The sequence below is a fragment of the Falco punctatus genome (genome assembly GCF_963210335.1).
Source record: "Falco punctatus genome assembly, chromosome: 10".
In the NCBI taxonomy this organism is placed as follows: domain Eukaryota; kingdom Metazoa; phylum Chordata; class Aves; order Falconiformes; family Falconidae; genus Falco; species Falco punctatus.
This window is the reverse complement of record NC_137590.1, coordinates 17810951-17836556: the sequence shown is the minus strand read 5'-3', so window position 1 is coordinate 17836556 and position 25606 is coordinate 17810951. Positions and strand designations below refer to the sequence as shown.

The 25606-nt window shown below is 50.9% G+C and overlaps 1 protein-coding gene across 2 annotated transcripts; it reads right to left on the bottom strand.

Annotated features, from left to right (window-relative positions):
* Positions 1–17: 17 nt before the first annotated feature.
* On the bottom strand, positions 18–25550 carry LOC308070670 (SITS-binding protein-like). 2 transcript variants are annotated; one of them, XM_080405022.1, is made up of 12 exons: positions 20760–25550; positions 19713–20216; positions 16902–17073; positions 15910–16114; positions 15636–15786; positions 15185–15382; positions 14469–14737; positions 12536–12672; positions 10817–10938; positions 9840–10019; positions 2650–6199; positions 18–2199 (listed from the first exon to the last, which is right to left on the bottom strand). In XM_080405022.1, the coding sequence occupies exons 1-11, from the start codon at positions 20808–20810 to the stop codon at positions 6026–6028; spliced, it is 2163 nt and encodes a 720-aa protein (XP_080261148.1). In that variant the 5' UTR covers positions 20811–25550; the 3' UTR covers positions 18–2199; positions 2650–6025. The 2 variants fall into 2 exon arrangements, with proteins under 2 accessions (XP_080261148.1, XP_080261147.1); XM_080405021.1 differs by lacking the exon at positions 18–2199 and having other exon boundaries at positions 2632–6199; positions 21178–25550.
* Between the last annotated feature and the right edge of the window lie 56 nt (positions 25551–25606).

Below are 25606 nucleotides of genomic sequence, written 5' to 3'. Positions count from 1 at the left end.
CGAGGCGCGGGGCATTGTTGGTAACGAGGGTCCGGCCGCCACCTGCGTAACCGGCCGCCACCCTCCGAGGGGACAGGCACGGTGGAGAAGCGTCACGAAGGCTTGGCTGAGAATCCCTGAGAGCAGCTGGATTCTTCGACGTCGCCAGTTGATCTTGCCTCATGGCAGACAGCTCAGATAGATCCAAGGAATGAGACTTGGCAAACAAGCCAAGGCCAGGACCCACCTGGCCAGACCCACTGGTGGCACACTCTGTGTTCCCCACAAGTCCCCATGCCCTTGGCCCGAAGCAGCAGGGCTATGGTGCACAGGGTATCCCCTGCCCCTTGGAAATAAACACTGGGTTACCGTCAGCACCTTGCACCCAAGGCACCTTTTCTTAGTTGTGTTTCTCAAAGCCGGGGTCATCCTCATTTCTCTGCTTTGGAGTTTCCCCAGCAGCATGTCCTGCTTTCCTGGCTTGAAGAAAGCGCTGATGCTGCAGTTTCTCCAAGGGCTCTGCCCCGTGCAGGGCTCTGGGGAGGAAGGGCTTTGTGGAGGAATCTCCCTCGTGCTCCCCTCCACAGACACAATGCCAGAGACCGCAATGCCCCAAGCATGAGGAGGACCAAGAGGCTGGGGACTGACCTGCCAGAATGCAGCTCTGCAGAGGAGGACCTGGGAGTGCTGGCAGAAAGCAAATTGCCCACAAGCCACCAGGGTGCCTGTGTGGCCAAGAAGTCTGATGGGATCCTGGGGTGCATGAGGATGAGCGTGGCCAAATGGCCCGAGGGAGGTGGTCCTGCCCCTCTACTCTGCCCTGGGGAGGCTGTGGCTGCGGGGCTGTGTCCAGCTCTGGGCTCCCCAGTTCCAGAGAGACAGGGAACTGCTGGAGGGGGTCCAGCGAAGACTACAAAGATGGTGAGGGGACTGGAGCATCTCCCCGATGAGGAAAGGCTGAGAGAGCTGGGCCTGTTCAGCCTGGACAAGAGAAGACTGAGAGGGGATCTTATCGATATCCACAGACATCTTAAGGGCAAGTGTCAGGAGGATGGGGCCAGGCTCTTTTCAGTGGTGCCCAGCCACCAGACAAGGGGCAACGGGCACAAACTGCAACAGAGGATGTTTCAGCTGAATCTAAGGAAGAACTTCTTTGCCTTGAGACTGACAGAGCCCTGGAAGAGGCTGCCCAGAGAGGCTGTGTGGTCTCCTTCTCTGGAGACATTCAAAACCCACCTGGATGCACATCTGTGCAACCTGTTGTAGGTGAACCTGCTTTAGCAGGGAGCTGGACTAGATGATCTGCAGAGCTCCCTTCCAAGCCTGAGTGTTCAGTCTGAGTCTGTGAGAACCTCAGCTTGCCGTGTCACCCTTCCCTGTCCTGTGCCATTGCACACTGCACTCAGCAGACCCAGGCCCCTGAGCTCCGGGGCTCAGCACAGGCTTGTGGGGACAGAGGGGCTCTGGTGCCTTCTCAGTGGTATCCAGCAATAGGGCAAGAGTCAATGGGCACAGACTGGAATAAAGGAATCTCTTGCTAACCGTAACAGACAGCTTGTGTATTTGGAGGGAGGTCAAGGCCTGGGACGCGTTGCCCACAGGGCTTCTGGAGGCTCTGTCTTTTTGAGATTGTCAAAGCTTGAGTGGATGCGGCCCTGGACCGCCTGCTCTGGCTGCCCCTGCTGGAGCAACGGGCTTGCACTGCATGATCTCCAGAGGTCCCTTCCCAACTCCTCAAGTCTGTCATTTCCCACGAGAGGAGATGACAGGAGCGCTTTCTGCCACAGATTTTATTCCTCAGCAGGAGCAGAAGGGCCCTGGCTTGATCCCGTTTGCTGCCACTGCTGGAGTCAGGCACAACCCAGGTTGCAAGTGTTCCCCTGCCAGTGTCCGTGTGCAGCACAGCCACCAGCGCGAGGGCCTTTGTTGTGCCTGGGCTCGTTGCGCTACCTTGGCAGGTGATGGTCCTGGGGTGAGTGTAGCATTTTCCTTCTTGGTAGGGTGTGCTACCAGGCCCTGTGCCCGGCACAGCTGCGCAACCTCCAGCAGGATCAGCTCCATGCCGCCCACCGTTCTCTGGAGGAATTGTGGCCTCCCCACTGGCGGCGCTCTCTTCTCCCAGAGAAAGATGGGCTTGGTTCAGGGCTTAGATCTTGTGCCCCATGCCGATCCCTCATCCCTCGCTGCTCCCGCTGTGCTCGGACCCTGGTGCTGTTGGACCTGCGCTGGGATCAGCTCCTTCTTTTGTGTTGGGCCCTGGAAGAATCCTGGCCTGGCTGCTGCCGGCGTCCGCCCCTCGCTGAGGAGGCTGGGTTGTCCTGTTCAGGCGTTGGAGCTTGGCTGTTGTCACAAGCCCCACTCTGCTACCACCTCCTGCTTCTGGAGGAGATGAAGCCCCTGCCTTGGGCCCTCCCTGGAGCCCTGGTGTGTTCTGCGATGTCGTGTTCGGGCCTTGGAGCTTGGGCCTCATCAGGATTCCTGCTCCTCCATCGCCTCTGCCTTGCAGAGGAGCCTGGGTGCCTCGTGTTGATTTCCTGGCCTGACCTGGGGGACCTGCTCCATTGTGTCTCCCAAGCACGGGGATGCTCCGAGGCCCTGCTCCGCCTCTGTTGTCTGCTGCGGTGGCCCAGTAAGTGCTCCTGGCGAGCTCGGCCCCTTGTGCTGCGGAACCTGCACTGGGATCGGCTTCTTGCATGCTGGGCCCTGGAGGAATCCTGGCCTGCCTGCTGCTGCTGCTCGCCCCACACTGAGGAGGCTGGGGTGTCCTGTTCAGGCATTGGAGCTTGGTTGTTGTCACGAGCCCTACTCCACTGCTGACTCCTGCTTCTGGAGGAGTTGAAGCCCCAGGTGTGCTCAGACCATTGGTGGCCATCATGGTGCTGCCTCAGGTCCCTGCCTTGGGCCCTCCCTGGAGCCCTGGTGTGGTCACTACCATGGTGTCCGCTGGAAAAGTCATGGCGCTGCTGGCCTGAGGAATGCAGCCACCTCCGTGCTTCATTGTGGTGTTGAGGTCTTGCTCTGTTGAAGGCCCTGATGTCGTGCACCTCATAGGTGCTGGGTGCCAGCTTGTAGAAGATGACTTCGGCAGGCTGCCAACAGAGTGGGCATATGGCTTTTCTCTGGGCCCAGTCCCATATACAAGGAAAACAGAAACAATCCCTGCACCCGCTCACACAGGCTTCGTTGCTGATGGTGTTCAGGCAGATAGGGCATTCCTCATCCTCGGGGGTGTCCAGCGGCACAGCCTGAGGCACCTGGCTGGTGCTGGCAGCCGGGGAAGAGGCACTCTGTTCTGCCAAGCCCTCGTCCTCCGACTCCATCTGGCACTGCAAAGGAGAGAGATACAAAGCTGATGCCCTGTCCTGAAGACACAACCGGCAGTAAGCAGCAAAGGTGACGAAGTGAGGTGCTGAAGAGGTGCCCACTCTGCCTCGGGGCTTTGCTGGTGCAGCCACAAAGGCTAGGGAGCATCCCCATCCCGGGGCAGACGAGCGAGCCCAGGGGCATCTCTGTGTGCTCCTGCTGTCCAGGCCGGGTGGTGACTTACCTCTCCAACACAGACAGTAGGAACTGGGGAGGCAGGAAAGCGGCTCGTGGCCTCCCAGCAAGGGCAGCACAAGGGTGGGGGTGCAGCAGGTCAGGAGTGGCACCGGGATGGGGGTCCTTTGTCCCCTCACCTGCAGACGACTGCACCCCACGCAGGAGGATAGCACTGTGGCCCTGCAGGGCTGCCCCACGGTATGTGGGATTCTACAGTAACACTGTGGTGACATCACAGAGCTTTTGGGGACCACACCCAGAGGTCACAATGCCTAGTCCTGGGAGTAGACCAAAAAAAAAAGCTCCATATGTCCAAATCTGGGCTTTCTTAGTGAGACTTGGACATACTGGAGACAGTACAAGTAAGGGTGACAGGGAAGCTCCATGGCCTGGAGTCTCCCTCCAGTGAGGAACTATGATCAAGGTACCTATACGCCTTGCTTGCACACAGGCACCAACCTTCAGGCGGTGTGCCTCAAGTCTCTTTCTCGCCAGGCAGGTTCTGAATACAACAGAACAGAATAGCACAGTTCCATTGGAAGGGACCTACCACAATCGGCTAGTACAACTGACTTCAGGGCTGATGAAATGTTAAAGCAAATGACGTTGCACCGAAGGCTCCCCTACGTGTTCTTCTGTCTCAAACTTCAGCTGCAGCCTCTGCCCTTCATAGGGCAGGATGGCGACTGACCTCTCTGACACGTGCAGCGGCACCTGAGGAGGCAGGAAAGTGGTTCCTGGGCTCTCCACAATGGCAGCCCCATCCAGTGCACAGCAGTGTGCTGGAAGCCGTGGGCCCCTGCAGTCCAGAGCTGGTACCTGTGCTGGTGGCCAGCGCTGTCCAAGTGTGATCTCCAGCTGTGGGGCTGTGACATCACACAGGTGTACCCACCCGCACGGCTGTGACCTCACTGCAGCCACCCTATAAGACAGGCAACAGCATCTCGCACCACTGTAGAGCCCCTTGACATCAATCCTTTTGAGTTTTTTTTCACACAGATCCTTTTGTGTTACGGTTAGCAAGAGATTCCTTTGTTTCAGTCTGTGCCTTTTGATGTGTCTCCAACACCTTCACTGGTATTTTGAAATTGCCTTGACCCCTGGGTTGAGCTCTTCAGAGCCCAATTTTTTCCTCTGGCTTCTTCCCCCTGGCCCCATTATGTACCTCTTTGGACAGAGGAAAGAGCTTAGGGGCCGTACCCACTCCCACCTCGGCTCTTCACCTCTCTGTTCTCTAGGCTTCCATAGCTGCAACCAATTTATTAGTATTGCTTTTCTTTCCCTTCTGTCATTTTCAGGGGAAAAATTCTGGGTGAAGCTTCTATCTCTTAAATCTCATTTTTATTACAGAGCCATGGCTTTGTACAACAGCAATTTCTACTGAAAACCAAGATGCTGGCCTATCCAGATCATCACTGGAGGCTGCATGTGCCCGAGCCCGGCAGCACTGCCTACAGCACAGTGTGGGAGCTGAAACTTGCTCTTTCACTTCGGTCTCAGCTATCACAGGGATATCACAGCTGCCCTCAACTTCCAGCCTTTGAAATCACCTTGTGAACGTACACGTTTTTGTCTCATTGATCTATAACTTGGGTTATCAGTGTTGCTAATAATCTCCTTAAATTCATATTTAGCACCTGGGACATCTGTTTTGCCTACAAAAATGTTTTCTGCTGGATGGAAGAAGGCTGGTCACACTGGATCCCTCTTGCACTGCAAGAAATAATTGGAAAAAGGCCATAAAATTAAAAAAATGGTGAAAAGCACTAGCTGGGACATACAGGAGTTCAGTGCTAAGTTCAGGAGTTTGTATTCCAAGGTGGGCAATGATCCTCTCTGTCCACACCATGCTCTGTTAGAGCCACTCCTTTGCTTGATCAAGATTATTTTTCTTCCACAGGAACCTGCTTCCAGTAGACCTGGAATTCACCCAGTTTTCTGATTAACCTCAAAGTAGGGCTCTCGCTACCAAAGACTCTCCTGAGGGACCATATACCCAGCGTGAGATGAGAGAAGCAGGTAGCACTTGGCACATGCAATGTCCTTGCACATGAATAGAGATCTCGTATTTTGTTTTCCCTGTATATGTTTTTTCCTTTAAATGCAAAACGTCCCATCAGGTATAAGCTGATGTTCATTTATCTCCTATTCTGGGAAATCCACTCTCTGGACAAGGCAGTATATTTGAGCATGGTACCGAGGACCTGGAAATGCTGGACATGCCCTCCTAAACCCCCACACAGAAACATTTCACTGGGAAAACCCTGGAAAAGATACAGGTCAACATTCTGTGTGGATGTATGTTTGCACCAAAGCTGTATTTCCACTATTTTAGAATAATGGTGAATACTAAGAGTCAAACAATTTCTGCTGGGGGAGGGAATAAAAAAAAGAGTTCTTAGAAAAGTGCAAATAGGCTGAAATAGTCTCAAGGAAGAGCGAGCACATTTGGCCAGCGCTGCTCTGAAAGAGGTCAACTGTCCAAAAGCTGCAGAATTCTGTGAATTTAGGAGGTCTTTACAAAAACCGGCACCTCTGCAGGGCTGACAGAGTAATTCCTGAGGACGGTGCCTCCATCAAACACACGGGCAGTGTTGGTGTCCATCCATAGGTGCCCTTCTCCAGGCAGGTAGATATCTCTCCACGTTTGCCCTTTTTCTGTTATTGGGGCAACCAGGACCTGCAGTGAAAAAACAGAAAGAAGAAAGAAATTCAGCACATGGAGGATTAGCCAGGACACACCGCTGGCTGCACCAAGCAAAGCACGAGGCTGAAGGAACAGGCAAGCAACCACAAAGATCAGGAAGCCTGGCTCACAGCTGCAAGTGCGAGTATCCATCTGTGCAAGCAGCAGAGGCCAAAGCTGGCTTCCTGAACTGCAGGGAGAAAAGGTGATGGAGTGGCCTTCAAGTGACTGGGATCATCCCTGCCTGCAGTAACCCCTAGAGTCCAACCAGCTCATATTTTGGAAGACCTGAACAAAACAAACATACATACATACATACATACATCAGAAATGTGTGTTTCCTGCAAAACACAGCTCGTGCTTCTAGGGTGAGCAAGACCAGGTGGATGCAGGCAGAGCAGGAGCGCAGGCTGTATTTGGTGAGAACTGCATTCACATGATGATGAAGAAAGGGGCTAATAGGAAAAAAAAATATCTAGAAAGACCATTAAAGGAAAAAAACCCACGCTAAATAGTGAAAACTATGAAATTTATGGATCAGTCCCTCTTAAACACCATTTTCAGAGGTTCTGGTCAACAGCAAAGAGCAAGCCTTGAGGAGTTATCCCTGCACCCCTTAGTGATGCTATTTGAGCTGCACAGCAGCATCGTCCCAGGGAGACACCATGGTGTTTGACACACCTTGGGGGACACTTTTGGACCCTCCTGGACTTTATAAATATATTTGGCAGCAAGACCTGGCTTCCTTGCCTCTTGCAGCATCCACTCTTGCCAGGCAGGTGGCACTGACATGCAGCTATGCTGCACCACAGCTACAAAACTGCACCCAACAGTATTTTTTGGCCAGGTCAATGCAACTTGTCTTTTGCTATTATATTTCAATATGTTTTGCTGGAAGGATTCAATAGCAGTCAGCTCCAATTCCTTTTCCCAGTACTGGAAATTTGCTCATGAGCAGTGCTGGAATATGGCTGTGCAGTGTTAAATGCACTTTCAAGACTTCTAATCAAGGATCAAAACCACGCCGACCACTGCAGTCCCACACCACCACATTCCAAAACTGCTTGCAGAAACCCAAAAGCATTGCTGTCCCATCTGCTCGAAGGGAGCAGATATTAGTTTCCCTTTGTAGTCAGCAAAAATCAGACATAAAAGCCTCTTATTGAGCACTCTTGTTGATTTGACGGGTATCTTGTCCCACCTGCTTCGGGTTGAATGTGTGCTGCCAAGAGATCAAGATAAATGATGTCTGGAAGTAATGAATGTAGAAATCACAGCCTGAAAATCAGATTTCAAAGTAGGGCTATCCTCCCATCCTGGAGTGACCCCCAAAAAAGCCTGGGGCACAACTCAGAAGCAGGAGGGCAGCTGCTTGCACCAAGGGATGATGCTCAGAAGCTTTATTCCAGCATCCTAACACTTACCCTGCCTCAGACCATACCAGGACAGAACTGCCCTGTGTATTTTCCTGTAGTTTACTATTAATGATGTTCCAGATTGCACCAAAGCCAGTTTTGGAGTACATTTCTATTCTTTCAACTTCCAAAAACCAGCCTGGAAGTCAAAACATCCCCTGTCTGGGCTCTGCCGGCCCAAGATCAGGCTCTTTTGGAAAATAATAATAATACTAATTTAAAAAAAAAAAAAGAAAAAAGTCAGGCAAGGTGTTTGCCAGCATCACATCATGCCTTATCAGAAATGCTTGGCCTCAACAAGTTTATGGAGCAACCATCACATTTTACCATATTTTAGATAATTCAGCCAAGCCAAAGCTTTGCATCTCCTGGGAGAGAGGGCTAAAGCTGCTCTGACTTTTTTTAACTCCTCCCTGAGTTTGCACTATTTTACTAGGAATCTCACCCCACTAACACAGACCACATTTCTGCCCTAGCTGATTCAATTGCATCAAGGATTTTTTGGTTTGAGAGATTTTGTGGGAAGGAACCAGGTTTTAACTTGCTCACAGTTATAATGACCACCACAATTAGTGCCCAGATGTGTGCTCGGCAGCACATGGGGACAGCAGGAAAGCCTCTGCTCCCTCCAGCCTCCATGCTTGCACAATGCTGGTCTAAAATTCATTTGTGCCAAGGATTTGTATTTTAAAAACTTTCCACCTGATTATCTAAGCTCTCTGCTAAAATGCCTTTCTGCTGCTTCTTAAAAAGGTAATCACCTGCAGTGAAAGTTTCCTTTAAAAAAATACACAAACAAACGAACCAAAACAATATAAATTGAATCCACAGAATCTGAGGCCAGAAATTCAAGCTTTGGAATCAGGTATTGAAATATCTGTGGGAGGTCGCAAGCAGAGCCTGAAACCGCAGCACAAGCTGCTCTTCTATTAAAACAAGAAACATACTCCCATTAAGCTTAGCTTTTGGGCTTAGGGTTTTTTTTTAGGGACATGATGTCCCCATGATTAGTTGTATCCCCATGTAAAGACAGCCTGACACACTGCTGCAAAATAAATGCAATAGTATGAACTGAAGATTTTGTTTTTAATTAAAAAATACGATAATAACTGCCAAAATATTAAGCTGCTGGGATCCTGCACCCAGGGAAAGCTGGAGGGACAAAGATAAAGTGATGCCACTGCACAAAATAAAAAGTCTTCTTACAAAAACGGGAGGATGAGGCACAATTTTCTTTTAAGATAAGTCTTTTTCAGAAAGCCCGAATTGATTTTCCAAGACCTTTTTGATTTAAAGTGGCCACGCATCACATGAAACATCTTGCCATCTGTGTACTAAATGAATGTGACCTGCAGGGGGACGAGAGGGACACATCTGCAGGGAGGGCGGCAGGAGAGACTCCCCACTACACAAGCCATGACCAAAGTGCAAAACCACCAGACTTGCAAGGAGTGTTTACAGCATGAAACGACTGCAATCCGAACAAGCCGGTGGGTGGGGAAACAGATGCCAGCCATGCTTATATCTCTACCAGGAAAACAGATAAAAACATCAATCCATCTTAAACATGCCACAGATACCCTGGCAGCATTCGCCTAACTTGCTGTAGCCTTGTGCATTTGATGGGCTCAGATCTGGTGGGATCCATTCACTACACTCATCTGAATAAATCCCCACTATAGCTGCCAGTGGGGTAAAATATAGATTCAAATGAGTAAATCCCATAAGCAATATGCGGGTGGGTGAGTTCAAATGGGACATGAATGCTGGCCCAGCATCTGTGCTCTCTGATGCTCCCCATCTATGTGTGGTTGTTTAGCCCAAATGTGGCTAAAGGCGCTCCCAGAGAGGACTAGGGCCCTGTGCATCATGCTGCTTCTTGGTCATTGCAGGTTGTAGCTCCAAGGAATGAGATTAACAGCCTGAAAAGAGGGGGGGAACAAGCAATGCTGACCATCAGGAGGTGTCTGGCAGCAGAGAGGACTGACAAAAACCCTGATATTAAAAAATGAAAAACCCCAAAACAACCTCTTGTTGACTAATTTTGAATAAATTGCAAACGCGAAGGAGCCAACAGGGTCCCATCAGCACCTGGTTTCACAGAACCTCTATAGGAGCATCATGTTCACGGAGGATGCAGAGGCAGATGGGTGAGCACAGGGAACACTTTCTTTGCCCCCAGTTACCCTTTGAGGGCATTCAGCCCCCATGTTTCCTACCTCGTCTCCAATGAGAAATTCATCCTCTATGATAAAAGCAGTTGGATCTGTGGGACTGAGCCACCACGCTGGCCGGAAGATAGGGTACCCCAAACGGAGCCATTCCTCGCTGTATTTTATAAGGAGTGGCACAACAAAGTCCCGGTGCCTCTGTATGCATTGCTGGGTAAGATTCACGACCTGCAGGGTGGAGGAAGAAAAAGAAACCCATGACAAGTCCTTCATCCCATAAACAGCAAAGCAAGCAGGAAAAAAAAAAAAAAAAAAAAAGGGAGGGAAACCTATATATATATGTGTGTATTTTTCCCCTTGAGAAAAGAGGGTACTGAATGTCCTGATCAAGTTATGGCAGGTAACAAGATGCAAACAAGGTTGACACAGTGGGTTTATTCCCATTTAGATGTGAAAGCTGGGGACAGAGGCTGGCAGGTGACATCAGCCAGGGTGTTGGTGTCTAACCAAAGCAATGAACTTTTGCTGCTGGCAAAGAGATTTAATGGCATTTCCCCTTATGCCACTGATATTAAGAATTGTTCTCCCCTTTTATTGCCCTAAAGGTGACATCCCTGGGAAAATGCCGCCAACTGTTTAGAAAGATCTTGAATGTGAATCTGCAGGCTTCACTCTACTGCAGATATTAACTGTCTGATCAAGCTATAATTAAGCAACTCCAGCAGGAAAAGGGAAGGAGAGACACATGTGACAATTGCTGTCATTTATACAGGTGCTGTGGATACCAGCCCTGTGGCTACACGTAGCAGCCAAGTATAAAGCCACAAAACCTCACATTAATTTTGCAGCAAAAATACTGCTGAGAGCATACAGTGATCTGGTTGCTGGGGCAGAGAAAGGGATTTTGTGGGTAGCAAGAACAAGGTGGTGATTTTACCCTCAGCTTTCCCCAATAGGGATCTTAATGACGGGGCGGGGGGGGGGGTGTCACCCTGTCTGCCTCTGTGGGAGATGGGGGCACATACCCAGGCATCGCAGCAGAGCCAAGGTGGCGTGCTGAAGGCCATCACAGGGAGAAACGTCACGATCTGCAGCCACCGCACGTACAGCTCCGGGTCCCCCGGGGTGTCACTGGCCAGGCTCCCTCCTGCCAGGGACAAGGACCTGAGTGAGGCTGCTTGGGGGCATCTCATCGTGGGATGAGTCCCAAACGACCTGCTCTCCACACAGGCAGGACATGTTACCCCATTGCGAGAGGAGCTGAATTCTCCCCACCCGTGTTTCTCTTCTCACCAAAGAGCAAGTGTCAGTCAGACATCCATCCCCCCATCTTAGGAACAGATGTGCTGGGGATGACGTCTCAGGAGTTTCTAAATTTTAGCAGAACGTTGTAAAAAGGGATTTCTCTCCTGCAAAGAAAAGCATTGGGAAAATCCTGGATTTTCCTGCCATTTTGATGTGCAGATGTAACATCGTGGGAAAATACCCCTGTAATTTGGATCCCTTCAAATTCACAGTGAAAAGTGGCAGAGAAACAGAGCATTGGTAACTAATTGGAAACATGTAGTGGAAGGGGATTCCAGTTCACCTCTGAAACACCAGGGAGGGGCTTGGGAAAGACAGGAGATGATGGAATGGGACAGGGAAAGGAGAACAAAGCCCTTGTTGCTGGAGTATCCCTGTGAGCCCTTGCTCTGAAAATCTGGTGCAGCTTTCCCTAGAAATGGCACAAAATCCCCAGCGCCAAGGGCTCAGCCAAACCATCCACAAAGCCCCATTTCCTCCAGAGGCTTTTCCTACCCCAAGCAGCCCCTCCGCACTGTGGCAGCCCCCAAGCTGCGGTGACACAGCCCCACGGACCATGCGTCCCGTGCCCTGGCAGCAAGTGCCACGTGCCACAGCTCCCTTCATCCCGGGGGATCTCATCCCTTGTCCCGCTCAGCTGAGATAACCCAATGCCTTCAGCATCTCTTCAGGGAGGGAACCGGCATGCTGCGATTGCCTCAGCCTTGTTTTCTAAGGAAAACCGGCTGAAAATAGAGGCCAAATTGAAAAATTGCTCAACAGCCTCCTTTTGCAGGACTGTCTGCAGCTCCCCTCTCTAGGTCCAGCACTTCACATGCAGCCTCTACATGTTTGGAGCATGTTTTAAACACAAATAACCCAGTCACCTCTAGGAAGAGATGAAAAACAAGCTGCTTGGCCCTGATTAAAGGATCGTTTATTGACTTTTATAATGTTTTTATTTAAGGATTTCTCAGGCCATTGTGCTTTGGAGCAGAAATGCAAACTTGGAGCAGGGCTGCTGGTGTTTTAGGAACATCTATTTCCCAGCCAGGAGCCTGGGCATGTGGTTTCCCGGCTCTGGGCTCCCTCCTTGCTTTTTCTGGGTGGTTTTTAGCTCAAGTGAAGCTGCACGAGGCGGCGGGCTGCCCTCCGCCTGCGGTTAAGGAGCTCTGCGAAGGGCATCCCCAGAGACCTGGCTGCTTCTGGGGCTGCCCGTTAAAATTTACAACATGTTTTTTTGTTTTCAATTCCTCACTCGATTCCCTAGTAACATTCAACCCATTCAAGTCAGCATGGCAGAAAACTGAGTACTGGGAGCAAAGCGCTTCAAGCTTTCATGTAGCACATCTAAGCCAGATGGTGCAAACATACCTCCCGTGCTCCTCTTGCCTGAACAACTGCTGCAAAAATCTCTGCAGAAAAGCCAGAAATAGGGGAGAAAGCAGAAAAATTACTACCTACTGCATCAGGGATGAAGAAGTTGTAGCCCAAGAGGCTGTAGTGCAGCACAGAGGGAATAACCCCCTTCAGCCCTGCATGGCTCCAGTCCGAGCGCAGCAGGCTCATCTGGACGAAGAGCGGTAGGTGACTGGATCTGAGGGAAACAAGCACAAACCCAGTGGTTTTACACGGCTCACAGGAACCAACATTCTCCGATGCCTGGCTGGCTTGGCGGTCGCCGCGGTCAGATATGGGTTTCTCCAACTACTTCACATCTCTGTTGGAGGGAAATCAGCGCTCCCCCATACCATTCCCACCCACTAAAAAGTTTGGCAACCCCAACCCTCATCCTCCTCCCCAAATCCCCCATGCAAAGATTTCCTTCCACTGGCTTGATCTCATGAGGACCTCAGTCTAGTGGCCCACAGTTTGATGGCCCATCTTGACAGCAGCACAGCCACAATCCGGGCTGTAGCTGTCGTCTTGTTACTTCTCATATGGCAACATGGACCCTGATGGGAAAATGCTCACAAAAACCATACCCGTGACACTGGCTGGGGTGTCCCAAGAGCATCCTCAGCCCCTGGTCCATGCTGTTCCCCAAACCCAAAGCACCAATCTCCTTGTGATGGGGATAGCCCAAGGGACATGTCCTGCAGGAAGGATTTCTCCTCCTGACTTTCATTTTTGCTCATCTGCTTCACACTGAGCAACTGTCATTCCTGACTTCGCTTTTGTCTGTCTGCCAGAGTAAAACATTATTTTTCCCCGTGTTTTTTTGTTTTTGTTCTGTATTTTCTGGATGTTTGTTGTTTGGGTTTTTTAATTCCGCTCCCCCCCCCCCCCCCCCCCCCCCAGTAGCATTTCTATGCCTTGGGTTTACTTAGGGGACAGGGGTTCATATCATCAAGTGGCCCAGTGCAGGAGACAGTGTTACTGCTAACTAAAGAGTCAAATTTGGACCATCATAGGGAACTTTGGCTTGAAAAATGGTCTGGAGCTCATCTAACCAAGAGGGGGTTTTGGGGATGAGTCTGCTTGCTTGCTCCTAGAGTTTGGTTTCTTCCTCAGCCTCCCACCCATCTGCTGACTCCCCAAAGGTCTCCCAGGGACAGTTCTTCATCTTAGGAGGTGGTAATGCTGATGCGATGGTTTATAAAACACTTCTGGTATGGAAACTGCCCACCAGGAAAGGTATGATCCTGGGCAAACTGAAAGAAATGGTCAGAAGAGGCACTATTTCCACCACTCTGGTTTTGCAGATGGTTGAGTAAGAGCCTGTCACCACCTTGGCATGTGAAACTGCTTTTTCTTTGAAAATGAACTATTTTGAAGTTGCCTTCTCATGCAATTTACCATCAGTGTCTCATCCACAACATGAAATAAGCCATTTTGCAAACAGCCTGCATATCCCTTTACATCTGCCAAACATAAACATAATGGGTAAAAAGAAAAGTAGTACTTTTCAGTGCCTTTTTCTTGAGGCATGTTATAACTGCTAATTAATAAACTAACCCTGTTGTGGGCTATGCAAACATGAAAAGTCAGAAAACTACAGTTATTTGACATGACAAGCAGTTACCAGCACAGGAATTTGGCCAAGACTCCAGTGTTCACCCTCTCCCTCGTGCAGAAGAGACAGTGACCTGAAGCTTGAATGGCCATAGATGACAAGATACATTTTCATTGCATCTGGCATTAATGCATATAAGCACTTTTATGCTCAGAGACATAAAAAAAAATAATTAAAATGCTCTGAAAGAGAGAGGATGAGGGTATATGAAAACAACCCCTCCCTACACATTGCATAGACCACCTCCCCGCTGCTTCCCTGGGTGCCAAGTGGTGTCTCGGCATCCCAAGGGCATATTTAAAGCATCACCTCAACCATCCCCCAAGCATCTCACACAGCCATCTGCTCCAGCAAAGAATCTTCTCCTCGGTACCCACCCGGCACCAGCACTGATGACAGTGGTGTTTCCCAGTGTTGCCAGTGCCGCCGCCAGTGCCTCGGTGTATCGGTCACCCACCAGCTCGGTGGGAGGTGGGACAGCTTGCTCTAGGAAAGCGTTGCCCTCAGCGCCCTCAAAGACCATGTACGTGGCCCCCAGTGCCTGCCGCAGGCGCTGGGCACGTGCCAGGTACCAGCTCAGTGCCACCTCACTGGTGACGTTCAGACGGGCACAAAGTCGACCCTTCCATGTAGTCAGCAGTGGGACCTGCAGCAGAGGATGAAAATTTCTGTTAGACCCATAAAATATCCCACCAACCCCAGGGTGCAAGGCTGGAGGATGCCGGCTGTGCCTTTATCCTGCCCTACCACAGCTGGCACCATCATGGTGCAACTCCTAAAGGTGTAAACCCTCTCTCAACCTCTCCAAAAAATCACTGACATGATGGCAAAGTAGTATATCATTAGAATGACTGCAAAAAAGGGAAGGGTGGATTTTCTGCACACTAGCAACTTTTAGAAATATCTTTCGGAAGTGGAAATTTGAAAGCTGCTGCATTTATGAACCAGGAGAAAAGCTGCTCCCCCAGGCATCACTTTGCACCCGTAAGGCTTCCCCCTGACTCAAGTTGTCCCCCTCTGCAGGTATTTATTCAGCTTTAATTTTGATTTTAGGTTGAGCAGCAAGTGTAGTGGTTGGAGGAGGGTCTCGTACCGAGCAGCCCCCAGATTGGGGCTGCAGGCTCAGCCAGTAGCTTGCCACCTCGCCGTCCCGCAGGGAGCGCAGGAAGAGTGGGGAGGCGATGCTGGTGTATGGGGACAGCGTGATGGAGAGCTGCAGCGGCTTTATCAGAGAAGGGTCCCAGGCATGAGTCGAGTTGTGCCTTTTCCTCCGCTCTGAGGGCATGTGGTCCTGTGGGGAGGGAAAGGCAGAAAAATGTGTTTTGTAGGAGTGGCAAAGCCACCGAGCACCAGCTGCTTAGTGCCACTGCCTGTGTAGGGTGAAACTCCAAACTGAGCATCCCTTCTCAGGGAGAGGAGGCTCACAGCCCCCCCACACAGGTGTTTGCATTTGGCGTGTAGGGATTTAGCCGTGCTGAAAAGCAGAGCTGATGGCAGCTCTCCATTCGCCTTTCAAACCCACAGTCCAGCAGGACGGGACGTACTGCAGCAGCAAGGACAGTGGTGCCACGCTCCCGTAGGGCCAGGACCCCCTCCTGAAGATGATGCCGCTTCAGCCTCTTGGCCAGTGACCTCAAACCTCGTTTGATTTTGGCAGCTGAACCCTCTGGGCCATAATACCACCAGATTGGAGACCTGCAGAGTGGAAAGAGACAGGGGTGGGGGGATTGCACCTAGTGCCAGCATGAGATGCTCGGGGCAGCAAGCAGGACAAGGGCTTGGAAAGGTCCCGCAGCTGGGAGGGCCAGAGCATCCTACCCTAGCAGGGTGGTATCCGGCAGTGCCCGCGCCTGCCTGGCAAGCTGGCTGCCCACGTGCCGGTGCGCAGCCGCCACGTCCGGGCTGACGCAGAGGAGGTAGCGCAGGGGCACCGCGGTGCCTGCTGGCGTTCCCAGGCAGAAGTGGCTGTTGCTTTCCAGTGAGAGGAAAAGGGGCACATCGGATGCCACTGTCACCGTCACTCCTTTGGGGAGAGAAGAGGAAAACTGTGTCTCAGCAAGCACCTGGCTCCTCTCAGTCCTTGCACTGGCGGCCACAGGGACAGGGATTCGTGGGGCAGAGATACTGGTATCAGGACCTCCTGGACTGATCCCAGCCACAGATCCAGCCATACAAGCAAGTCCCCGCTCTCTGATTCTGCTATTCCCTTTTAACCTCCAAAATGCCTTTCAAGGGCTGGATTTGCTCCATTTCTTGCCTTTTTGGTCTGCATTCAGCTCAGGCAGTGGCACCAATCTCAATGCAGGGCAGTTGCAGATCAGTTGATTAATTTAGGAGAATATCTGAAGTTTGGTGTTCTGCAAAATAATCCAAATATCCACCCCAAAATGACAACAGCAACTGAGCTCGTGCCCACATCCAGCATCCCACAGCAGCACTGGGGACCCATGAGCTCAGGGTGAAGCCACTCGAGTGGAGCTGCAGGTTGCAGCAATGAACAGAGATCTCTGCTTAAAACAATAATAATAAAAAAAAAGACACACCAAGAGCATGTGACTTCCCTGAGGTGACTTGGGCAAACCCCACCCTCTCAGGTACTGAGGTTTAATGTCATGGCCTTTTCCACAATGCTGAGGCACTGTGGGATCTGTTCCCTGTGTCTGGCTGCCACTGTCACTACTTTTGCAGGATATTTTAATCCTGAAGACGTCTGCCTCACTCTTAAACTTGTTGCTTTATAGATGAGGAGAGGGATGGAGAAACACAGGGATTAAACCAATAGGGCATTGGACAGGGAAGGGTGTAATTACCTGTTGAGCCTAAGAAGTATCTCTCCAGAACAGGCCCGTAGCCAGCGGGGTTTTTGCCAAAGTCGCCGCTAACGAAGGGCTGTGCGTGGCTCTCTGCGCCATTGAGCGGCCAGCGCTGGGCACGGACACTCGCCCCTCCGTACCAGGAGACATTGACCATGGAGAAGCAATTCTGCAGCAAAGAGAGCATCGTCCATGGCGAGAAATGCCTTGGAGTGAGGGTGAATGTGCAAATAGTTGCATTTGGAGAAGCAAACCCCTTGCATATTATTCCAGCGTTGTCAGGGCAGTCATGGGACAGTCTTTTCCCAGGAAGAAAAATCCCAACCCCATGAGATTTAGGTGTTTTATGCAAAAAGCAATGGGTGCTCACTCTTGACATTCTACGACTAACCTGGGAGAAGATACTTGGGTTTAAATTTTTCCTCCACAAGAACAAGAGCTGGGCTTCCAGGTACAGAAAAAAAAAAACAACCCAAAAAAACCGCCCACACACACAAAAATGCTGACATTCCACCTATCTGCTTGATTTCTCAGCCTGCAGTTTATTAAAGTTATCAAATGGTGTAAGAGTAGGAAGACAAAGAAAAAAATTGCAGTGAGAGCCAAAAGTGCAAGTTATGCGCTTTGTTTACCTTGAAGAACAAAAAAAAAAGTCTTAACTTGCCCATTAAAGCCAAAGACAACAATTTTTCTTCCTTTTCCCCTTATGCATCTGCCTTCAACATGCAGCCATGTGGAGGAATATAAAAATTCCACCACAGGAATAAAAACTATAGCTTAAAATTACAGTTTCCTTTCAAACAAAAAAGAAAAAAAACCCACCATAAGACATCTTCCCCAAAGCCTGCCAGTTTTAGATAGATGAACTTAAATAAAGTAAAATTGCTCTGAAACAGCCTGGTGACCCAGAGGTAACACCCAGCACAACACCTTGCGCCTCGGGGAGCCCACCTGGTTACATTTCTGCATCCAACCACAGTCATCAAAAATTAACGGGTTTTTGAGCTGCTGGTGGAAAGATGCTGAAAACTGTTTAAACGAAGAGGCTTCGCTGCAGGACGGGGGTGCAGGAGCAACAGTGGAGGTGGAAAATTCAAGGCAGTGGTTTTAAAATGCAGTAACAGCGTTTTCACAAACCCAGCTTAGGAAAAATCAGTTTGAGTTTTTTAAAACAAAAAAGAAATAAATCTCTCCTAGCTGTTTTCTGCAGCATTTCTGGGGTGAGTCTACAACCCGAATGTGCAGCTATCCCCAGCGTGCACAGCAGGGAGATTTTAACCCTGTCGTGAGTGCTCATCTCAGCAGCAGCGTGGTGTCCCTGGGGTAACCTGTGAGTTTTCCGCTCTCTCCCAAGGCAAAGCCTCCCTTCTTCCCTGAGGGCTGATAATAAAAAGTACTTCCCGCAGCAAGACTGAACAGTTTGAGCACTTGGGGCACTTCTCATAGGGCTGAGGGGGCAGTGGAGCAACAAGGCATCTCCAGAAACCACCGGCCCCAGAAGACATCCTCATCCTTGACCCACCTCCTTTCAGAAAACATCAATTTTCACTTCAAAGCCTCTAAAACTTTCCCCTTTCTGCCAAGGCAGGGGATCAGCAGGACTTAGCATCCCGCATGACTTCACATGCCGGGACGGGCTTCCCCGAAAACCCGGGGATCTGGGGCTGCACAGGGAGGCTGGGATGGGCAGCGAGAGACCGGCGACCCCCACGCAACACAACACACTTCTCTTCACCCCGTCCCCAATCCCAAGGCTTGGGCAGCGCTCCTGGAACCCTGAGCTTGCTTCTGCCGCGGGGGCAGAGAGAGGTTAAGTCTCACTAAGGGGTGGGAAGAGATGTAAATTATTAAAGTGGAAACCCTGGAGGCTCGGAATAGCTGTACCAGGTGTCAGCTGAACTAGTTACACCAGCTGGGAAAGAGCAGGGGGGAAAGAGCCTCTTCTTAACTCTTAAATTTCACTGGATCATATTTTCCAACAGTGCGGTTTGGGGGTTGTTTTGGTTTTGAGTTTGGGGTTGGTTTTTTCTAAGAAGAAAAAAAATCCCCTATTCTGTCCTGCTCATTCTCTCAGGCACCCCAATTAGGTGTCAACAAGGGAAAGGCAGCCCTGCACACAGCAGTTGTGTTCAAACAACACCTTCCACCAGCCCCAAATGATGTTGACAGGCAATTTATGGCTAAAGGGGAAAAATTCCCCATCCCCACAGGACCCTATCTCACCGCCTCGCCTGTCCTGAGGGCTCCCCACAACAGGACACCACAGCCTAACGGGGATTTTCCTTCCCCTGCCTAAGGCTCGTTTTCAGAGTCTGTTTTTATTTAACAGAGAGAGAAAACTGGGAAGGATTTAAAAAAAACCCAAACCAACAAAACAACAAATTTTCTCAGCAACGGATATGGATTAATCCCATCCCAAGAGAGCTGGCACATTGTGTCTGTGGTTGGAAGGGACCTTTCCGAGTTCCTCGTGTTTCTCGCCAACATTGTGATCTTAAGTGGTTATTTATCCAGTCTCAATATAAACATGGTTCTCCCACCCCGGGGTTACCAATGCAGCACTGGGACAAGGCAGTCGTGGCCCCTCGGTGTTTTGGGGGCTCAGCATCAGGGCACGAGGCTTCCAAAAGGCTTTTCCCATCCGGGCCCCCTCCAGCTAGTGGAGGCTTTGGGAGATGGAGTGTCCCCAGCCACAGTGTGACCCCATAACCGCGCTGGGAAGTTGTGTGGTCAGGCCAGACCTCCCCACTTTGGCCCATTTCACCCCAAATGCCACGGTTCGGAGAAGGGCACAGGGGTCCCCGTTACCTTCAGCGTCACGTCAGGGCGCAGCGGAGTCCAGCGGACACCATAGCACTCGGTGCCAGGGGCTGGCGGGGGCTCAAGGGAGAGCCGCAGCTCAGCATCCTCCTCCCAGGCATAGCAGAATTGCCCACCATCGTGCCAGCAGTGGTCTCGCGGCGGAGGTGGCTCAGCAGCCGGCACGCCACCCACTGTGATCACTGCCACTGTCCGCCCCGCTGGCAGCGCCCGCAGGAGCAGGGCACCCCTCCGGCGCTCCCACAGCATCCCTCCAGCGCGGCCCCGCAGCACCCACTCCTCTGGTGACTGCTCCAGCGCTTGCCAGGAGATGATGCCGATGGTCATAGCGAAGAAGATGGCCACGCCGAGGCAGCCAACGGCACCTTTCCAGGGCTCCGTCATCTCTCTGAAGCTGAAGATCCAAGTGGACTCAGGGATTTGGCCAGTGCGGCGGGCAAGAGGCATGGTGCAGTCACAGGGGGATGCTCTGACTCCTCTTTCTCTCCTCTCCTGTAGCAGCACAAGAAAGAAAACCCTCCTCTTGGATTGCTCCAAAAGCACATAAAAAAAAAGTTTTTAAAAATTAAGCCACAACTCTTTTCGCTTTGCAGTGATCCAAAGGTAAGAGAAATCTCTTTTGCAGCCTCCCTCTGCTTGCTGCTGCACGGCAAATCCCGCTGCCAGGCTCGGCGCTGGCTGCAACAGCAGCTCAACCGCAAAGCCCCGTGCCGGGTGTCAGCTCAACCCCTTGGCACAGCTGGTGTTATCCGCTCCGCAAACACCATCCCGGGCCACGGAGAAGCACACACACGTGGCTGAAAGCCACGGGAAGGGAAACGAGGCAGCGCTCGAGCCTCCACAGATCTTTGGGTTTTTGCTTTGTGAAGCAGCGTAGCTTTGCTTCTTGGTTTGCAAAGCAGCGGTAAATTGCTGTTGGGGGGGGGGGGGGGGGGGGGCAGGGAGGGGGGGGCGCAGGAAAAGAATAATTGCACAGTGGGTTACAGAAAGAAGGGGGAAATGCAACACCGGTTTTCCATCCCCCTTCCCTTTTACCTGTAACAGCGTCGGATTAATGCACAGAGCAGGGAGAAAAATGACCCTCATACACAGCCCAGCAGTGCTGGCTGAGCCCTCACTGGAGGGAACGGGCACCTGGTGCTCCAGCCCAGGCAAGGGGCCGCCTGTGGCGATGACCCCGTGGGGTGGGATGAGCTTCTCCCCGCATCCCAAGCTGCCCAACCACTGCCACCCGCTTCCTGGCTGCTAGGGTGCCTTTCGGGGCTGATGGCACGTCGGGGACAGGGGCTGCTGCTCCCAGCTCAGCACACCCACCTGTCGCATCCCCCGCCACCACCAACCGCCCAGCAAAGGTGCTTCAGCAGCCCCCAGAAGCGGTCGTCGATGACTGAGCACTCGAGCCCCAGTGATTTCTTGCCCGTCAGGTTGGGCAGTGGGTTTTTCCGCCTCTTACCCCAGGGTGGTTTGTGCTCCCAGCCACGCCAGAGCCCCCCACAGCAGGGGCAGCGCCATCCAAGCCAGCCCAGGAGGTTATCCAAGGCAGACACAGCGCGCTCCCTCCCATCCTGCTCGCCCGCAGGCTGCATGGATCCTCAAGCACTTCCATTAGAAACAGAGGCAGGAAATTAATAAAAGTTATTTTAAAATAAGCATTTATGTATAGAAGAAAGATTTTAAAGGGATTTTTTGCCAAGTTGCTGAGATGGCTCTGGTTGAGCCCCGACAACACGCACACCTGCGAGTCCACGCAGGAGAAAGCTGCAGCAGCGCTAATCCTCCCCATTATGCTATTTTGGCTTTTTTGTTATTATTATTATTACTATTATTATATTTTGGGAATTTTGTCCCTGTTTCTACTTCACACTAAATAAGCCGGGCTCCCCTTGGGTCATCTCCGGGGCTGCAGAAATGGGTGCTGCAGGAAAGGGTACTGCTTGCACCCAAAAGCAGAGCAGTCCTTGCAGAGGTGAGTGGCTGCCTGGGATTGTTGCAACCCCCACCAGTGCAGAAAACTCTGGAAATCTGGGATTTCCATCCACTTTTCCATGCCCTCATCCCACCAGTCCTCGCCCTGCTGGCAGGTGATAGGGGGAGACCTGGATTTTACAAGCAATATTGCAACCTCTTGTCTGCCAAGCTTGGGGGTGGGGGTGGTAGGGGGAATAAAAAATGTTACAATGCTGAGATTTCAAAGAGTTTTTTCATTCTGCATCCAGGCAAAACCCCAAGCCCTGAACTGAAAGACAAATGCACTACTCATGGCCAGAGATGCTGCTCTTCGGGAGAGTCTCTGGACAGCCAAACCCACTGGGAAAACTCTTCTCCATGGTCCAAATAAGCCCCTGGAGGGGTCTTTCCCACAGGCACCTCCAGGATTAGTTTTTCATTTCAGCTGGGGCAGTAACCAGCAGGGGATGGAGGGAGAAATGGGTTGAATGTACCAGGACAAGCATCTCCCAGCCACTGGCAGGGGCTGAGGAGCAGGGAGAAAGGTTGGATCCAGGATAAGGAGAAAGAATGAGGCAGGCTTCCCCAAAAGCTTGAAGATGAGATGGGAGACAGTGATGTCCATCCAAAAAGGCTCTGGAAATCACGTGGGAAAATGCTCTTTCCAGCTGCCAGGTTAGAAGAGATTACAGCAAAGCTACAGGTGATGGAACCAGGGCTGGGTGTGAAGTGCTGAAGCAAGAGGTCACAGATCTCGTGGTATTCCCTCCAAAAAACAATCAAGGCTGTGGGCTGAAAGTTAGTTAAAATAAAGGAAAAAACATTTCAAAAAAGAAGGCAGAAGGGGTGCTTCTTCCACCAAAAATGTTATGGGCAGGGTTCTGGGACTTGCTGCTCAACACACCCCACGACGTGGGAAAAGGCAACAAGCAGAAGTTAAAATCCCACGGTGACTCAAAGCTGTTCACCTATAGCAAACGCAAGATGACTGAATTATTGGGATTTGCCACTCTTTTTACAAGGCTGCACAGATACATCTGCCCTAGTGAGATCACAGTCTGGCTAAAAGCTGTGCAGAAATGGGGCAGAGATCAGAAAAAATGATCTTTGGGATGTGGCTGTGGTCCCCAGTGCACCAGGAGGGTTTAATCCTCTGGTCCAGGGTAGAGAGGGGGATGTGGCAGAGCCCCTAGAAATCCAGAAGAGCTGTACAGGAATTGGCAATTCCCCATTCCTCACCCCAAAACCTGGCAGGGGGCAACCAGTGGGATGATTTGGCAGCAGCAGCAGCTCAAGGCAAAGCTCTGTCACACAGTGCACAATTAGATGGTGTCTGTAGGAATGGCAGAGGAGCCATGGACCACTCCAAGACGGGATTAGGGAAACCCAGGGATGGCAAGTCTGGAAGTGCCGATCCAAGGGGGGCTGGACCCGGGCGGGATCCCAGGGACACACAGAGGTTGTTTTTTTTTAAAAAAGCTTTTCTTAAAAAAACAGTTCAAACCTCTTCCTTGCACACTAGGGCAAAATCCTGCAGAGGTTTCAGCAACTCAGTATTCTGTTAGATCAGGCCCTCCCTACCAGCTCTGCAAATAGGCATCTGTGTGGGGAATTTTGGGCTGAAACCCCCCTCCACCCTCTCAATTCCTTTGAGGTTTTTTGGGAGGTGGAAGAATAGTTTTACCAATTTTCCTGCCCGTCACAAATCACAGCACAACCTGTCTCCCACGAACAGCTTGAAGCCCCACTTTGTCTCTGTTAGCCTTTCTCAAACAGCCAAGAAAAACCACTTCTCCTTGACCGGTCACAGGAGAAAAAACATTTTGGGGCAGTTTGCCTGGTTTCCAGCAAGCTGACCTGCCCCTCTTGCAAAGGTTTTTGGATTTTTTGTTTGGTTTTTACAGTTTTAAGTCTCCTCCTCTGCAAAATGGGGCATCTTTTCCCCTTCCTAACTATGCAGGTCTGAAGAGACCTTGAGTTTCCCTTTTTATAGCCGATGAGGCTTGCATCAATAAGTGGAGCTCGGGAATCAAAGCTTTTTAGTGAAACACCCAGAAGACAGGGACTAAGGCTTATTCCCCTTGGGATTTAGGATTGGCAGCCCATAAGAGAGGCTTCCTTCACAGTATGCCCTGTGGATCACATACTGCATCCTTTTTAAAAAAATCCTGTCATTACCTTTCAGGCTGGCTGGAAAAACAGAGAGTATGAGCAGCCACGGGGATTCTCCACATCTCTGAGCACAGGAGAGAAGAGCAGGGCTGCACTTGGAGAGGACCAGCCCCTACCATCAATATTTTCCCAGGGCCTCAAAGTGCCAGTGATTGCAGCCGCAGATTCCCAGCACTATGCCCAGCCAATACTGGGGATGCTTGTTTGGCTTTTTCTTTTAATATTATTTAAAAAAGGGAAAGGAAGAAGGGAAAAAAAAAAAAAAAAAGAGAGAGAGAAAAAAAACCCTGATGCGTGGATGCGTGGGTTGGCCAAGAACAAAAGAAAACTGGTGGGAGCAGCAAAGTGTGTCTCTAGGACTTGGCGTCTCTCCTCGATTTCCCTAGGGGGGAACAGCCTCATCCCCAAGGCTCCCACTGCGGGGATGGATCCTATGTTACCTTAAAAGCCTACACCCAAAAAAACATTATATATGTACAAGCCAGGAGAGCAGAGTGATGAATCAAAGCAGATTACCCAGAGCTTGACAGCAGGGATGTACCCATCCTGCTGCTCTCTTATCTACCACAGTGTCTACATGTGGTTTGTCTCCTATTGCTTAACCTGGAGGAGATGCCTTAAAAATCAAACCTGGATACAAGCCAGCTGATGCTTTGCAGTGGTTGTTTTCCTGTTGCTTTTCTCCCCATTGCAGTTCCCAGCCTTTCCTTTCAGGGCCAGCAAAAGCCTTTGGCTGTGCAGAAATGCTCCATGCCTTATGGAGCCTTGTGCTTGGTATCAGAGCTAAGCTACTGAACAGTTTAAAAGGAGAAAAAAAAACGAAAAAGGAAAAAAAGGGTGATACAGCTCCTGAAAACCCTAAGTCTCAGCCCCAGATTTCCCCCTGGAAAAATTTCCATGAACTCCCAGGCAACTTCTCAGCTATTTATAGTGGCAATAAAATGAGCAGCAGGACTTGCACTGAAAAACGTGAGCATATAAATAATAACAGCATTTGGAAAGGACTGCTTGGGACTATTGTCTCGTCCCACCCAACCCCATCCCATCCCATTCCAGAGCACCCAGATGCAGGATGTTTGCATCCCTCCACAGCCCATCGGAGCATTGAGCATGGTCTCACATCCAGCAGCAGTTTTGCAGGCAGAGGCTGGGGTGGGGAGACAGCATGGAGCATGCTGCAGGTATTCAGCTTCCCACATTTATCCACGGATATGTCACAGCGGCTGCTCGAAGCAGCTGGGAAGTTGCAGGCTCCAGCTGCTGACACCGGTCAGTGCCGATGGGTTGGGAACAGCCTCTGCGTAGCCCTTGTCCCCCCCTCAGCCCAGGCAAACCCAGATTTTTAGGGCACATCCAGGGTGGCGAGCAGGTGGCAGGGACTGAGCCCCTGTGCCCAACACATTCACAGCACAAGACTCACCTGAAATTGCTAATTTAGGAGAGAGGAACCTGCTGTGTTGAGGAAATCCACCTTTATCGGGCACTTGCCCTCCTGCACCCCCAGATGCCCACAGGTCAGGCATCTTAAAGCCGGGAAACACTGCAATGCCCAGACAGCTTCAAATTTTCTGCTCTAAGCTTAAATCTAAGTGATTTGCTAGAGGAGAAGTTGCACTTATTTTGGGTGTCTAAAAGCAGCACTTGCTTGGAAGATGCTGCTGGCAGCTCTGCTCTCCCCTTCACCCCCAGGACCCTGTTGGGGGCTGCAGCAAGGCCAGATCCACACACCACTCCTCTGGGTGAAGCCTTCAAAAAGCCCAAAC

Coding starts and splice junctions, on each gene's coding strand:
- LOC308070670 (XM_080405021.1), bottom strand. CDS start 21,507: ATGGGGAGGATTAGCGCTGCTGCAGCTTTCTCCTGCGTGGACTCGCAG. Junction 15,383..15,635: donor CCACTGTCCTTGCTGCTGCA/GTACGTCCCGTC, acceptor CCCTCCCCACAG/GACCACATGCCCTCAGAGCG. Junction 10,020..10,816: donor GGCTCTGCTGCGATGCCTGG/GTATGTGCCCCC, acceptor TCCACCCTGCAG/GTCGTGAATCTTACCCAGCA.